Source organism: Pempheris klunzingeri, chromosome 1, assembly GCF_042242105.1.
Source record: "Pempheris klunzingeri isolate RE-2024b chromosome 1, fPemKlu1.hap1, whole genome shotgun sequence".
In the NCBI taxonomy this organism is placed as follows: domain Eukaryota; kingdom Metazoa; phylum Chordata; class Actinopteri; order Acropomatiformes; family Pempheridae; genus Pempheris; species Pempheris klunzingeri.
This window is the reverse complement of record NC_092012.1, coordinates 13,385,242-13,398,816: the sequence shown is the minus strand read 5'-3', so window position 1 is coordinate 13,398,816 and position 13,575 is coordinate 13,385,242. Positions and strand designations below refer to the sequence as shown.

At 39.9% G+C, this 13,575-nt stretch overlaps 1 protein-coding gene across 1 annotated transcript; it reads right to left on the bottom strand.

The window, feature by feature from the left end:
* Positions 1 to 462: 462 nt before the first annotated feature.
* On the bottom strand, positions 463 to 2,294 carry terb2 (telomere repeat binding bouquet formation protein 2). Its single transcript, XM_070831994.1, has 7 exons — positions 2,231 to 2,294; positions 1,632 to 1,713; positions 1,381 to 1,520; positions 1,026 to 1,087; positions 883 to 944; positions 701 to 786; positions 463 to 575 (listed from the first exon to the last, which is right to left on the bottom strand). The coding sequence occupies exons 1-7, from the start codon at positions 2,292 to 2,294 to the stop codon at positions 463 to 465; spliced, it is 609 nt and encodes a 202-aa protein (XP_070688095.1).
* Positions 2,295 to 13,575: the final 11,281 nt, after the last annotated feature.

The window sequence follows — 13,575 nt, the reverse complement described above, 5'->3', positions numbered from 1 at the left end:
TTATGTAGTTCTCAAGCTTTCCCTCTTTTGGTGGCTTTTACATTGCATAACAAGTTCCACTTAACATTTAGTGCCTCACCGGTTGGAAAGCATGGTTAGGTATGACTAGGTATCTTCTTTGAGCATACAAGTTTGAAGACATTTGTTCCATTTGCCTTTTTCATAGATGGTTCATTTCATTGGGCAACATGAAAAAATAGGAAGTTAGAGGGTTGTAACAAGGAAATAAAGCAGATAGGAAGAAATAATGAGGAGAAAACTTCAAAATGAGATCAGCATTAGCCATTTCACACTGATTTATTTCATGTCAGTGTATACATCTACACTACATACACGAGTGGGGGCAGGGAATACAAACGAAACAGCCAATTTGGAGGTACATTTATCCACAGCTTGTGACTGTTAAAAGCACAACTACTACTTGGTCATCTGTAACATGCTTTTCTCTTTGTGTACGTTTGCTTATGTCTGCAGGAAGCAGCTGTGGGCTTTACAGTCGGAGCATCTGAAACACCCGAGGTGGACATCACACAGATCACCTGAATATTTCTGCAGGTTGTCCACGCTGATGTACCCTGTGGTGATTAAGTCAACAGGCATTAGACCTTCAATACAAGTGAATGATCTGTTATTAAATTATTAGAAACAAACACAGACATTATGTCAAAGGACATACAGTAAATGATGATAAATGTTTCACCTGTAACCATTTCGTTACTTGGATAATCCTGCAAATGACCACATAGAGGGGCTTCATCTATTGAGTCTGTGTCAGATGGTTTACAGCTGCCAAAAAAGCAACAAGTAATTGATTAATTTGCTGGATAGTTTACATTTTATTGATTTCCACTTCTAAGTACTTACAGTGGAGATTTAACATACTCGCGTCTGCTGACTTCACTGAACTCATCTTCTGTCCGGCAGCTGAGACTCCTGAGAGATTCCTAGGCAAAAATCCAACCAAGGTGATTACAGTCATTTCCATTATCTGCCTTTATGTAAATTTGATATCCGAGAGTGCTTACCTGTGCTACTGACCGCTCATCTTCACACTCCCAAATCAACCTCCCAACCACGTTTCTCACATCTTAAATGATAAGCGAAGGTTCACCGTATGATTTTTAATTCATAGAATTTACCTACCTATGTACCTCTGTCACTACCTCTGTAACTCACACTTTGTTTCTGTACCTTTTCTGTCTCTTGACTCTCTGCTGCTGTAATAAGTGAATTTTCCCGGTGGGTGTGGGATAATAAAGTCTCTCTTATCTCATCTTATCTTATAGCTGGTCTCTAATCCCAAAGTTAGGCACCACTGAATACATCAACAAATCAATATGTCATATATCAACAAATCAATAAACATACAGGAGTCCTCACCATCCTGCACTGAGACTGGAGGCAGCACGTAATGACCAATGCACACAGACTTTACACTCTGCCGCTTCTCACAGACGGTCAGAAACAAGCTGTGAAAAACCACCACCTTGTTCCAAAGGTAATCTTTGCTCTCAAATATCCTGGGAAAAAGAAGCAGAACTTAAAAATGAAGAGCTTTAAGGGAGCTATAGATGAATGAATTACTGATGATCTGCTAGATTTAACATGTGCAGCTTGTCCCTCCTTCTCACCTCAGAGTATCAGGACATGTAGCATCTTCACTGAAAAGGTAATCTGCTGTTCTCCAACCTGTGACGGTCCCACCTTCCAGTACTACGAGAAAAACATGTGATACAACAATAAGCCAGCTCAACCCACCAAAATAAGTGTATCTACATGAGGGTCCAACTTCTCACAGACACCAAAAGATTTGGTTTCTCTTTTCCCCACTGGGTTTTTTGAGTTTTTCCTTCCCAAAGAAGGAGGGTCATAAAGGGCAGGTGATGCCTCGGACTGATCCACCGGACTGATCCATTGTTTGTTCGCTTACACTTGTTTATTTCAGTGAACTTTGTAAAGCACTGTGAGACACTCTGTTGTGATATTGGGCTATACAAATAAATTGAATTGAATTTGTGGCAGGATGTTTACTCTCTTTTTAAAGACAATACAAGTCTTTGCTCGGTTATAACCTTCACCCAACGTTATGTTAGAGGCAGCATCTCACACAGTATTAAGTAGTAACTGGCTAGCTGGCTAAATTACAGCTCACATTATTTAGCAGGTGATTTAACGAGTAGTTTAACCCAAAGAAACTTCTGAACTTTGACCTTGTAAAAGGGTTACTTACTCCAAAAGCCGTGACAAGCCTGTGACACACTGCTTGAAAGCCAAGCAGACTTATTCCTGAACATAACTTCAGTTTGTTAGCCTTGTTAGCTAGCTTGACCTTGTATGTAGGTATGACACTTAATATCACGGTAATAACTCTCCTAGCCTCTTATCTTGATATCTTTCTATATTTCTGTGTCATTAATTAGCATATCTAGCTAACTCTGGCTAAGTCTGTCATTTGGCGTGTTAACGGCTCCGACGCGTTTAAGTGCTGTCGAAAAATGTAGGAAATGTTGCATATGAGATGCTAAAGACAAAAGCTAGGACTGAGGCTAGCTAATGGCCGACCCTCAGGAGCTCCAGACTTTATTTATGGCTGTGTTTGTACTTTGTATTGTTTAATGTTTCGTTTTATGTCATTATAAAAGAACAGCATACCTGCTTAAAATCACAGCCACCTAAAGTGAGAATATCCTGCCTTTGCTTTGCTAGTTTTTCCAAATGGCAGTTATTTAGCGCTAGTTAGCCACGTTAATCTGAAAGATTTCTTTATTTATCCTTGGTTGTTGTTGAAAGTCAAACTGGGTCGCAAATTGTGGGTATGTAAACTTTCTTACTGTCTTATTTAAGGTTACGTTATTACAGTTTCTGTCTTACTTTATGTGTGAAAAATATTCATTGTTTTGGTCAATATATTTCTTTAATGTGGCCTTCCCAGACATGGCCTCTGTAGATGAGTATCCTGCTCCTGAACCGTCAGATGCACAAACACACAGGTTTCTGAATTATCACATGAAAGGTAAGGCATGTTTACTTCTCAAAGGTTAAATCCCAGTGTTTACAGCTGCTAGGACATGGATTAATGGGATCCTTTTAGGAGCACACTGCTCATCATGGTGTGACTATGGTGAAAACTTGTGGGATAATCATGGAAATACCATTGCATACCATCATCCAAAAGACACTTCCTCTTTTAGTGTTTTGATGATGGTTTGGAGTGCAGTTTAACACTTTGGCCGTTTTCATTCTAATCAAGCCATTTATTGTCCCCACTTGACCAATGTGGAAACATTTGCCTTTGTTATGTTCCTCTGCTTATTTACTGAGGTTTTGCCTTTGTCATCCACATGAAGCCGCAACAGTGTTTTCCAGTACTGCATTTCACCACCAGATGGTAATATTTTGTAAGAGGTGATCAGAGGTCCACTTTTTATGGCTCATAACAGCCTAACAATTTATGCAAAGTAAAATACTTTATTGATCGGACCGTTATGCCTTTTTTTTTCTTTTTTAATTTCATTAATGCAGCTGATTTGAGTAACTTTGAGTCTGTACTGGAAGTGCATTGCCACTATCTTCTTAATGCAGATACCTTTGGAAAGCAAAGCCATGTTGGCTGCGATATTGAGCTGGTGAATGAACAATGATGCAGCTTTCAGTTGATGAGATTGCACGACAGGTTTACAGTGGCGATGTGCCCTGGTTTTTAATTCAACCATACCTGGTGAATTATTTTGTTAATACTAGTAAGCACTCTGGTGCTACTGTTATACTGTGTTCAGCAACCAGAAACGTTTTCGGAGGTACATTTAGTCTGGTGCAGATAAGAAGCTGATAAAGCATTTAATTCTAGCTGTTATGTTATCAAATCTCACTTGTTCACAACAACATCTGGGTTGGACAGCAGTGTGTGGCAGCATGTAGACATCAGCGCGTCTTCCTTATGTTCAATAACCTCCTCTGTGGGGTTGTCTGCAGGTCAGGAGCTCATTGCTATCACACAGACACACACAGAACCCGTTGACTCCTGTTTACGAAGCTCAATAATGTCATGTAACCTTGTGTTTTATAACAGCGGCAGCCTATTAGGGAAGATATTGCTGTGCAGCAGGATTGCCAGTATAACTGATGGGCTACGCCTGTTTGAACTCTGGGAAACCAGAGAGCCTATCACTCTGTCACAAAAGAGAATTGGTATAGGCTGTATCTCAAGCTATTAAAGCTCTTGTGAATTACTTGGAAAACAAGTGAGCCCACCTACTGCCTGTCTATTTGCAGGCGCTCAGCTCTGTGAATTTCGGTCGGTGTGACAGGGTGAGATGATTACTGCGCTCCTGTTGGTAATATTTCGGTTGGCTTGCATGTACATGCTGCCGTTCCTCTACTCCATACAGTGGAGCGGTTGAGGGGGTTCAAAACAGGGATATCTCTGTTGCCATGACAACAGTGAAGCCACACCCTGTTTCTTATACCCAACCCCCCAACATGCTCCGTTCAGAACAAAGCAAACGAAGGGCTGGTTGGTGGTACATGCTCAGAGGTTTAACATGAGCAGAGGGGCAGAAGGCAACAATTAACATCTATCTGTTGGTTGACATTAGCAGTTGGCAACACCTTTGTTATTATAATAATATGTTAGTATAATAATTATTATAATAGCATATTATTATGATAATACACCAAAGTTGTTATTGATTATCCACAGCAAGAGTATAATATAGTTATAGCTATTAGCTAATAGTAACCAAAGCATAAATGAGATACGGTCATCTATCAAGCAAAAACGACTTTCTCATCCTCTGCATCCAGCTTCTCAGTTGTGAAGATTTAATGCTTTTCTCTGTTTTATATCATTGTAAATTTCACATCTTTGGGTTGTCGACTATCGGTAGGAAAATGTGAGGATTATGAAAATGTTGCATTGGGAAATATGAACGGGCATCATTTAGTTATCATAATAATCTATAATTAAAATAATGTGTTGTTTGTTGCAACCCAAAATAAATGGACACCTGAAACAACAAGTGGATTAATTAGTAGACTGACAGGAAAAGACTCCAATGTTTTACTCTGGCCTTTGTCTATAGAGATAATAGATAAAATAAATTTGGGTTTGGATGTTTGGTTGGACAAGACAAGCCATTTGACGACTCTGTGAAGGCTCTGTTAATCTGTGATCGGCATTTTTTTTTACCCTTCCTTCCTGGCATTTTGACAGAAAAAAATCAGATTTCTATAAAGAAAATAATTGTTACTTTTGTTAGCTGCCCTAATTGAATTGTCGTGTTGCAACTGGGGATGTGTTATCATAGTTCATTCATGCTCCAACTGTTACATTTTAAATGCCTCTTACTCTTTTCTTTGGCTCTGGCTTTTTTGTATGTCCTCTGATGTCCAGGAATAATTCATATAATCTGAATTATGTAAAAATTACAGGATCTGTCCTTTTCCTCCCCTTTGTTTTCTGTTGTGCTGATTTTGTCCTTTCAGTTTCCCTCCTGCTGGACAGAGTGAATGGTCTGCGGTGGCAGAGCTGGCTGCTCCGGGCTCATCCATCTCCCCTCTGTCCCCTGTGATATTGTGCCATTGTGTGGAAGCCTGGATTATTGTATTGCCATTGTTGTTGTATTATTGCTGTTGGTGGCAGTCGAAGGGCTGCAACTAACCAATATTTTTGTTTTTGATTCAACTGACGATAATTTTACAGATTAACAGATTGATCATTTTGTCTACAAAATGTCAGGAAATAAGTCACATTTTTCCCCACAGTAGCACTTTTATACTCTTAGCTTTGTCCAAGCAACAATCCCAAACCCAAAGGCATTCAATTTTGTATCATAGAACAGTATTTGAGTGGCTGAAACCCGTAATGTCATCACATAGATTTGTTTTTTGAGTCAGCTGTGACTCTGATACAGAGATGTGGTTTGGGTCTTCCTGTAAGCTCGGTTTGGCCTTGTTTTGGTGCGTCTTGGACTGTCTTTAATGTTTGCTACACCCCTGCTTTACCTATGTTTGATATAGTAAGAGGAACTGTGCTACATATGTTTCAACTGGGCGGCTTTGGTCAAGCGAAGGCAACATTCACGGGGGAATTCAAGCGGGTACACCGACTCGTGTAAGCAATCTTAAATGAAACACATTCGCCAGAAAGCATAAATAATGGGCAGCATAATTAAACATTAAACAGAAAAAAAAAATAGCACAAAAGCAGAAAACAATTCAGCAATCTCCCAATCATGTGAAGACTGTGGAGATATTTGTAAGTTGTGGGGGGCTGGGAGCTCTGGGCTATAAAGTAATGTCCAGACAAGCACAATGACAAGCAGTGTCTTTATAAATTGTTGCTGGCTTTGAATTTTATATATTTACTGCTTCCAGACATCACCAGATAGCCAGTCAGCATTCTCCTACAGTGCTTTGTCAGTGAGATGGAGCAGTAAACCTTCCTAGAGAGATATCACTGAGGACTTATAGAAGAGTTGATTGGCCAGTCTGTCAACTTGCGTTTAGCTCTGTGTTAAATGAGCAGTCTATTATCTCCTCATTTCGCTCTCTCACTCTCTCTTTATCTGTCTCCCTATCAAGTCTCCCTCTCTCTCCAGCTGAACCAACAACATCAAAGGAGTGTGCTTCAAATCGCAGGTGTTGAAGGATTAAGGCCACCGCAGGATGGGGTTTTATTCTCAGCCTCATCTTTGATGTAGTGTCTCTTTCACTCACTTGTGTCTCTAACCTGCAACATGGTTTGGTGTCCATTGCAAAACTGAAAACATGGAGTGTCGTCATTCTCACACAGCTACATTAAGTGGGCTCAGTTCAAAGAAGCTGCACTGAGGAACTGATAAACATGTCCTCAAGTGATTAATGTCAGAAGCTGCACAAGTAAGGATAGCATCTGACAGTGGGAGAATGGGACTAGGGCAGATATGGTGGTATACTGTATACCAGTGGAGACTGCACATAAAAATAGATAATGCATCTCCACTTTCTCCCACTATAGAAAACTGAAAATCTTTTAGATAAGGGCGCTGTTATCTTATGCCTGTGACGTCATTTGGAGCCGGAGTTTGTGCAGCAGTAATTGGGGCTGGAGTCATGGGTCCCACACATACACGCAGAACGACTCATTTTATTAGTTTGGAATGGACAACTTCTTGGCCTTCCTACTCTGTGCACAGTTCCCGAAAAGCAGACCTCAAGTGCTTCTGCAACTCCTTCACTCAGAGCAGCTGTCAATCATAATGTCACACCTCCTTTTGAATAGCATCAGATAACTGATGACTGACTAAGAACTACCTAAACACCATCCAGAAACCATCTTTGGGGAAAATGTATTTAGCATGTATTAGCACGTGATTTTTTTTTAGTATGACCCATCTACTAACTTCGAGGGGTCGGGGTTTATGACCTGTACTGGGGCCAACCACCAGGGGGCGATCAAGATGTTTTGACCTCACTCCAGATGAGCTGTCATCCATCCATCCTTATCTACAGTCTACGGTCCAGATTGAATCGTGTCAATAACTGTTGGATGGACTACCATTGAATTTTGTGCAAACATTCATGGTGCCCAGAGGATGAATCCCCCTGACCTTGGTGATCCCCTTATTTTTCCTGCAGTGCTACATGTAGGTAGTCATTTGTGGTAGTGAGTAATATCTCTCGGCAGCTATTGCGTGGATTGCTATAATGTTTGGTACAGACATCCACGTCTCCCTCTCAATAATTTTAACCACATCAATTCAAAACTAATGCCATTCACATAAGCCTCAGCTGGATTTAGCATGCTGATAAGCCAATTTAAGATAAACATAATACCTGCTAAATATCAGCGTGTAGCCATAGTTGTTATGAGCATGTTGACATGTTGCTCAAAGCATAGTTGTGCCTGTAATTGAAGCCTCACAAAACTGCTAGCATCGCTGTAGACTTTTAACATTTTGCATCAGTGTGCTTTGATTTGGTCAAAAACAGGTCTTGTCTCAATTGATTTTATACAAAATTGTTCATAATGTATAGTATTGTTTGTAAGGATTGTGATATAAAATTACATATTCCGTGATACAGAATTGTATCCACATTGCCGAAATATATTCTGCGACATTCATGGATGAATATTTTTGGTCACGGTACCCGTAATCTCTTTATACTTCTCTATTTGACTATGTAGTGACAGAATCACAACTTGAGCAAATCCTGCTGCTTCTTTTTTAGCTTGTCACTGTGATTTATATCCAGGCATGGGCTGATTTGAATGCACACTACTAAATGAATCAGCTAACAATGATGTGATGATTAATGTAATGATGCTGTTTTCCTCTTTATGTTGCGTTTAAACAGAAAGTAAGATGTAGGAGGGCAGCTGCCGCATAGTGTTAGCAACAGAAAAGTGTTAGTGGTTCTTTGTTTTCTTCTCTGTCTGTTTGTTGGACCTGCAGAGAGAGTGTGATATACACAATTAGGTCACAGCTCTTAAAAAAGGCACATTCAGATTTCCACACTAAAAAGTCTTGCCACGAAACCTCCCTTTGAATTTGAAACAGCTTTCAAATTCAGTTGAAGCCCAAAATACTTAGAACAAAAGTCTTTAAAGAGAATGTCAACACACATTGTGGTAAAACTGTACATTCATCCAATTATCACCTACCTAATCTACTTATTCACACATATGGTTAAAACCAAATTGAATGTGAAAATGTCAACATATTCCAGGTAAATATGTTTTCACAGTTCTGTGAACTCTCACTTGTTTCGCAGTGAGAGTGAAGCTGAGGAGACAAAGAAACTTTCGCAGAGTGACCGCTGTGGTGTTAGCTGTGGGCGCTATGATGACCTTTAACCCTGGCTGGGTCACTGGGGTGTGTTGGTGTGCTGAGGAGGGACAGGAGGGTACATTGCTCCCCAGACCGTTAAGAAGCCATGTAGGCAACAGCTGAGCAGCGCCTGACAGGAGGGTGAGAGGAAACGTCGCAGGCTCCACAGGCTCACCTTTAGGGGAACAGACTCACTCTCAGGCGAGCATATACTGTAGACTCATACATGCATCACGTTCACGTGCACATGCATGCACGTGTTTATACATTCGCAAGGCTGCACAGAGGTATCGGTTAGGCAACACACAGAGTGAAAGATGTATTTGAACAGAGGACACCTGCGAGACAGAAACTGCCAACAGAATCAAAGTTTTGACTGACTGTGGCCAAGTTTATGTCTCACCAAGGACTGTCGTGCTGCTTTAACAGACCATGTGTGAATGCTATTTTCCCTCTTAGTTACTTGGGTCCACGATGAGTCATCTTTTAGAGTTTGGAGGATGGCATCACTAAGAAATGGCCGCTCCCTGGGGTTAGCACCCCGCTGAGCAGCAGCCATCTAGATTAATGACCTGACTTCCTGTTCTTTTTTTCACTCCAATCATCTTCTCTAACTTTGCCATTTGAGTTTATGAACCTACATTTAATCCAATCTCCTTGTGGAGATTTCTTGTAAACAAACAAGTTATGCTTGCATTCAGTGTTTCTCAGCAAAATGCTTTGTGTGTATCGTTGAAGTCTATTGTGTTAAAGTAATTTCCCTCCCCAAAAAACATTTGGGAACATTTTGTTGGAACATTTTGAAACCTGTTTTGTTTGCATGTGTGTTGACTGGCTATCAATCTTCTTCTTACCTGCTTTCGTTGAGGCGTTGCAGCATGTATTGGTGCATTACCTTTCACCTGTCAATGAGTCCCCCAGTTATAATGAAATGCAAGACTAGTACCTAATTGTAAGTATGGCAGCAAAATATACTTTAAGTGTGAAAGGATAAAGCCTTCAAAATTGGAAGAGGATGCGCGTTGTTATATACTGTCAATATTGTGGAGAGGAAGGTATTTCTCATAGGAGGAAGAAGCAGGAAGCAGTGGTGTGCGGATCGATACTGAAATATCGATACCTCCGATACCAGATATTTATGTTCTAGAATCGATTCTCATATTAAAATATCGATATTTTAGTAATTTGAGGTAATTGGTAATAATTTGAGTAATACAATATTATATTATTATTACTGATGAATTAACCTCCACACAATATTTTAATGTTAGCGCTCAAATTAGACGTAACTTTTGTTTACTATTTCATATATTGCTAGGTTGTTTATTGTATAACAATAATCTTCATATTTTATATATTTTTAAAAAAAACTGATTTTGTAAAATAATGAGCAATGAATGTCAAATAATCATAGTAGAGTAACTGGCACAGTATGTTCTGCAATTTAGTGAGGTAGAATTAAAAGTGGCATTGGTAAAATGGAAATTGTAGATAGAGAAGTCAAAGTATATATCTTATATCTGCAGTGTCCACATCAAAATGCTTTTACATCAAAGTAACGTCACTGTGGTTTCTCTGATGAAACAATAATTGCATCTGTTGGGATATTAGCATGAAGCGTACAACTCTGACTAATGATTAATCGCCACTTAAATGTTGTTCTTCTTCTGTTAACAAAGTTTACATACAAAATCACTGAAACAGAAACTAACTGCGGTGTCGGATTTTTCCATTTATCATGCGAAGATGTAAACAGATGTCGACAACTTAAGGAATATTACTGGACATCTGGCTTGTCTCCTGTTTTCTGAGACGCTGTGATCTCGAGACCTGTTCCTTCTTGTTTTACCGGCACAGGATGCCCCTGTCTAAACACAGGCCCCATCCTCTTATTATAACACTCACTCACACAACCCCAGTGTTTGGCAATGTCCCTCAAAGTTAAATCTCTGTTCTCTGTAACCTGCTGTCACAGAAAAAAAAAAGAACAAATGTAAACCGTATCTCCTCAGTAACCAGCCTCCACCATGTTCAGTACACTGTGAAACTGGTACAAACATTTACTGGGATAAGACAAGATAATTTACAACACCAGCTACAGTAAATAGCAATAGATAACTCCTAATAGAATTATGTAAAAGGGATGTCCAGAGCTGACATTAAAGTAGTTAATATGAATAGTTTAAGAATATGCTCCAATTTGTATAAAGTTGCATATTTTACGAGTTTTCTCTTGCTTGCCAAGACCAAATAGCAGGAAAGCTGAGGCTCTCATTATTGTGGCAAATTCTAAACTGTTAAGACTAATCTGCCAGCTTTTGTTACTGTTGTAGATCTCCCCTAAGAGGTAACGGGAGCAGGGGACAGGCTGACTGAGGCTGAGGTTTACGCAGAGGATTTGGTTAAAGTGTTTCTGACTGTTGCTCTGCGTGTGTCCGTAGGGAAGGAACATAAAACTTGAGTCACTCCATGGTCAAAATCCCCGACTGAAATGGCCCGCTAATTCACCTGGGGTCACATTTATGATTTCATCAGTAACCCGTCACTCCAAAACTTCAACTTTTTGCTGATGACCACAGTGATGATAAAGAATGTAGTACCCTCCAGTAAGGTCAGCTCTCTGTTGGCATTTTACTCTTTTACCAGTAATTGATGGTAGGGCAGCAACAAACGGTTATTTACATTGTGGGTTAACCTAGGGCTGGTGGATATAACAGCCTTGGTACGTGATTGTGAAAAGAATTTATGTCGATAACGATAAAGTTTGGCCATTTTTCACTTGTTATGGAAAGATCTAGCAGCCGGTCACATAGCAGAAATAAACACGACAAACCAGTTGGTCTGCAGTTTTTGGCTTTCATGTCAAAGTACCTGTCTATTTCCTACTGCAAAGCCTTGTTTTCAGCTACCAGTGAAGAAAGTGGATGTGGAAGTTATATGGATGTAGTTTGGATATCTCAGAAGCAACAAAGCACACATGTTAGTGTTCTAGATGTTTGCAGCACAAGTGGGGTTGTTTTGTTTTAATGCTTTGGTTTTTGTATGGATTAAACAAACTACATATAATGTTTTAATTCCTGTGAGGCACTGGAGGCAGATTTTATTTCTTTTGAACAGAGCGAGGCTAGCTGTTTCCTTCTGTTTACAGTCTTTATGCTAAACTAAACTAATTGGCTACTGGTTGTTTTAAGGTAAGCAGAAATATGTTGTTATATATATGTCATTTATCCCTTTCTCTCGCTCAGCTTTAAGTGATGTTCTCTTAGTTGAAAAACAAAGGGACGTTATTGGGTATGAAACTGGTATTGTTCTTGTCATCCAACTCAAGGCAATGACCATAGTTCCCAAAATTTCAAACTATTCCTTGAATCAATTCATTGTGTAGTGGAGGAGTTGGTGAAATGTGCCGATCACACCAAAGTGACATCTTCATTGCTTTTGTTCGACCAACAGTGCAAAACCCAAAAATATTCCAGTGCTATATAACAACAAAGAGGCAAATCATTACATTTGAGAAGCTGGAACCAGCTGCTATTTTCGCCTTATAGATCATCAAACAATTCTCATAATCAAGTTAATTTTCTATAGATTGACTAATCATTTCATCAGCTGATTGTTTCAGTAATAAATGAGATTGAGGAGTGTTTTTAACCTAGTGTGGTTTCTTTGCTATTTGTAGTAGACTGAAGCAGTGATGCGTTCAGGAATTTTCTAATCTAGTCTACATGTGTTTTATGGATTTAGAGAGTACTTACAAAGCTGTTTTCCAAGGCAGCTTGTGGGAGATACTGCAGAGTTCTCACGTCATTCCATATCTGTTCACGCAGAATGAAAGCTATGTCTGCTTTCTTAGCATGAAGTCAAACACGTCCAAGATAGGCAGGAGAGTCTTGACAAGAGGGCTCAATTGACGTCTGGAGATAAGTGACATTACGGCGGCATCTCTGCTATTTGTGTATGATGTTGTTTGGGTTTCTCAGTGCCGGCTTTACTGTAATCTCCAGTTTGGAGTGGGCTTGCTTGCAGCTGAGTGTGATGCTGTCAGGATGAGAAATGGCACCTCCAAGTCTGAGGCCGTGGTCCTTACAAAAAAAGTGACCTTATTCAGCAGCTACCGTGAGAAGAGAATTTCCGGGTATCTCAGGAGCTTAAACATGAGTGAGAAAAAGAGTTGTGACAGCCCATCAGTGAAGGCCGGTCCTGTGTGCTGAAGCTGTCAGGAAGTCACCTGTGCTGGCAGACCTCTCAGCTGAACTCTATATAAGCAGGTGGTGTCACTGTCTCGCGTCCTATACTGTAGTTATACAATGTTGTCTTCTTTTGGTTTGGACATATGCTGCATTCATGTCAAATCAGAGTTATCGTAATTACCAGTTTCCAACATTTAGGTCATAATTAAAAGTACAGCGCTCAGACTCAAACCCTGATATAGTCTATCCAGTTTGATGCTTAATAACACAAAAGTGCCTGAAAACCAAACTATCGCTGGTTACCTCATGTCATCCAAAAATCTGATGTTCAAGGGAATGTTAGTATTTTACACATTTGACATTGTTTGGCTTTTATTTTCTCTAGTTAGAGGTCTTGTGTGTTCTTCTCCTCTTGAGGATTTGTGGATCATCTGGTGCTCCTCAGAAGGAGGATGGGTCTGACAGAGTTGGTGTTCAGGGGTTCTTTGTTGTGGTGCAGATGCTCTTCTTCTTGAGAGGAAAAAAGGCTCGGCCACTAGAGATCCTTCGATTGAGTGGAAATATCCTCCAGCTTT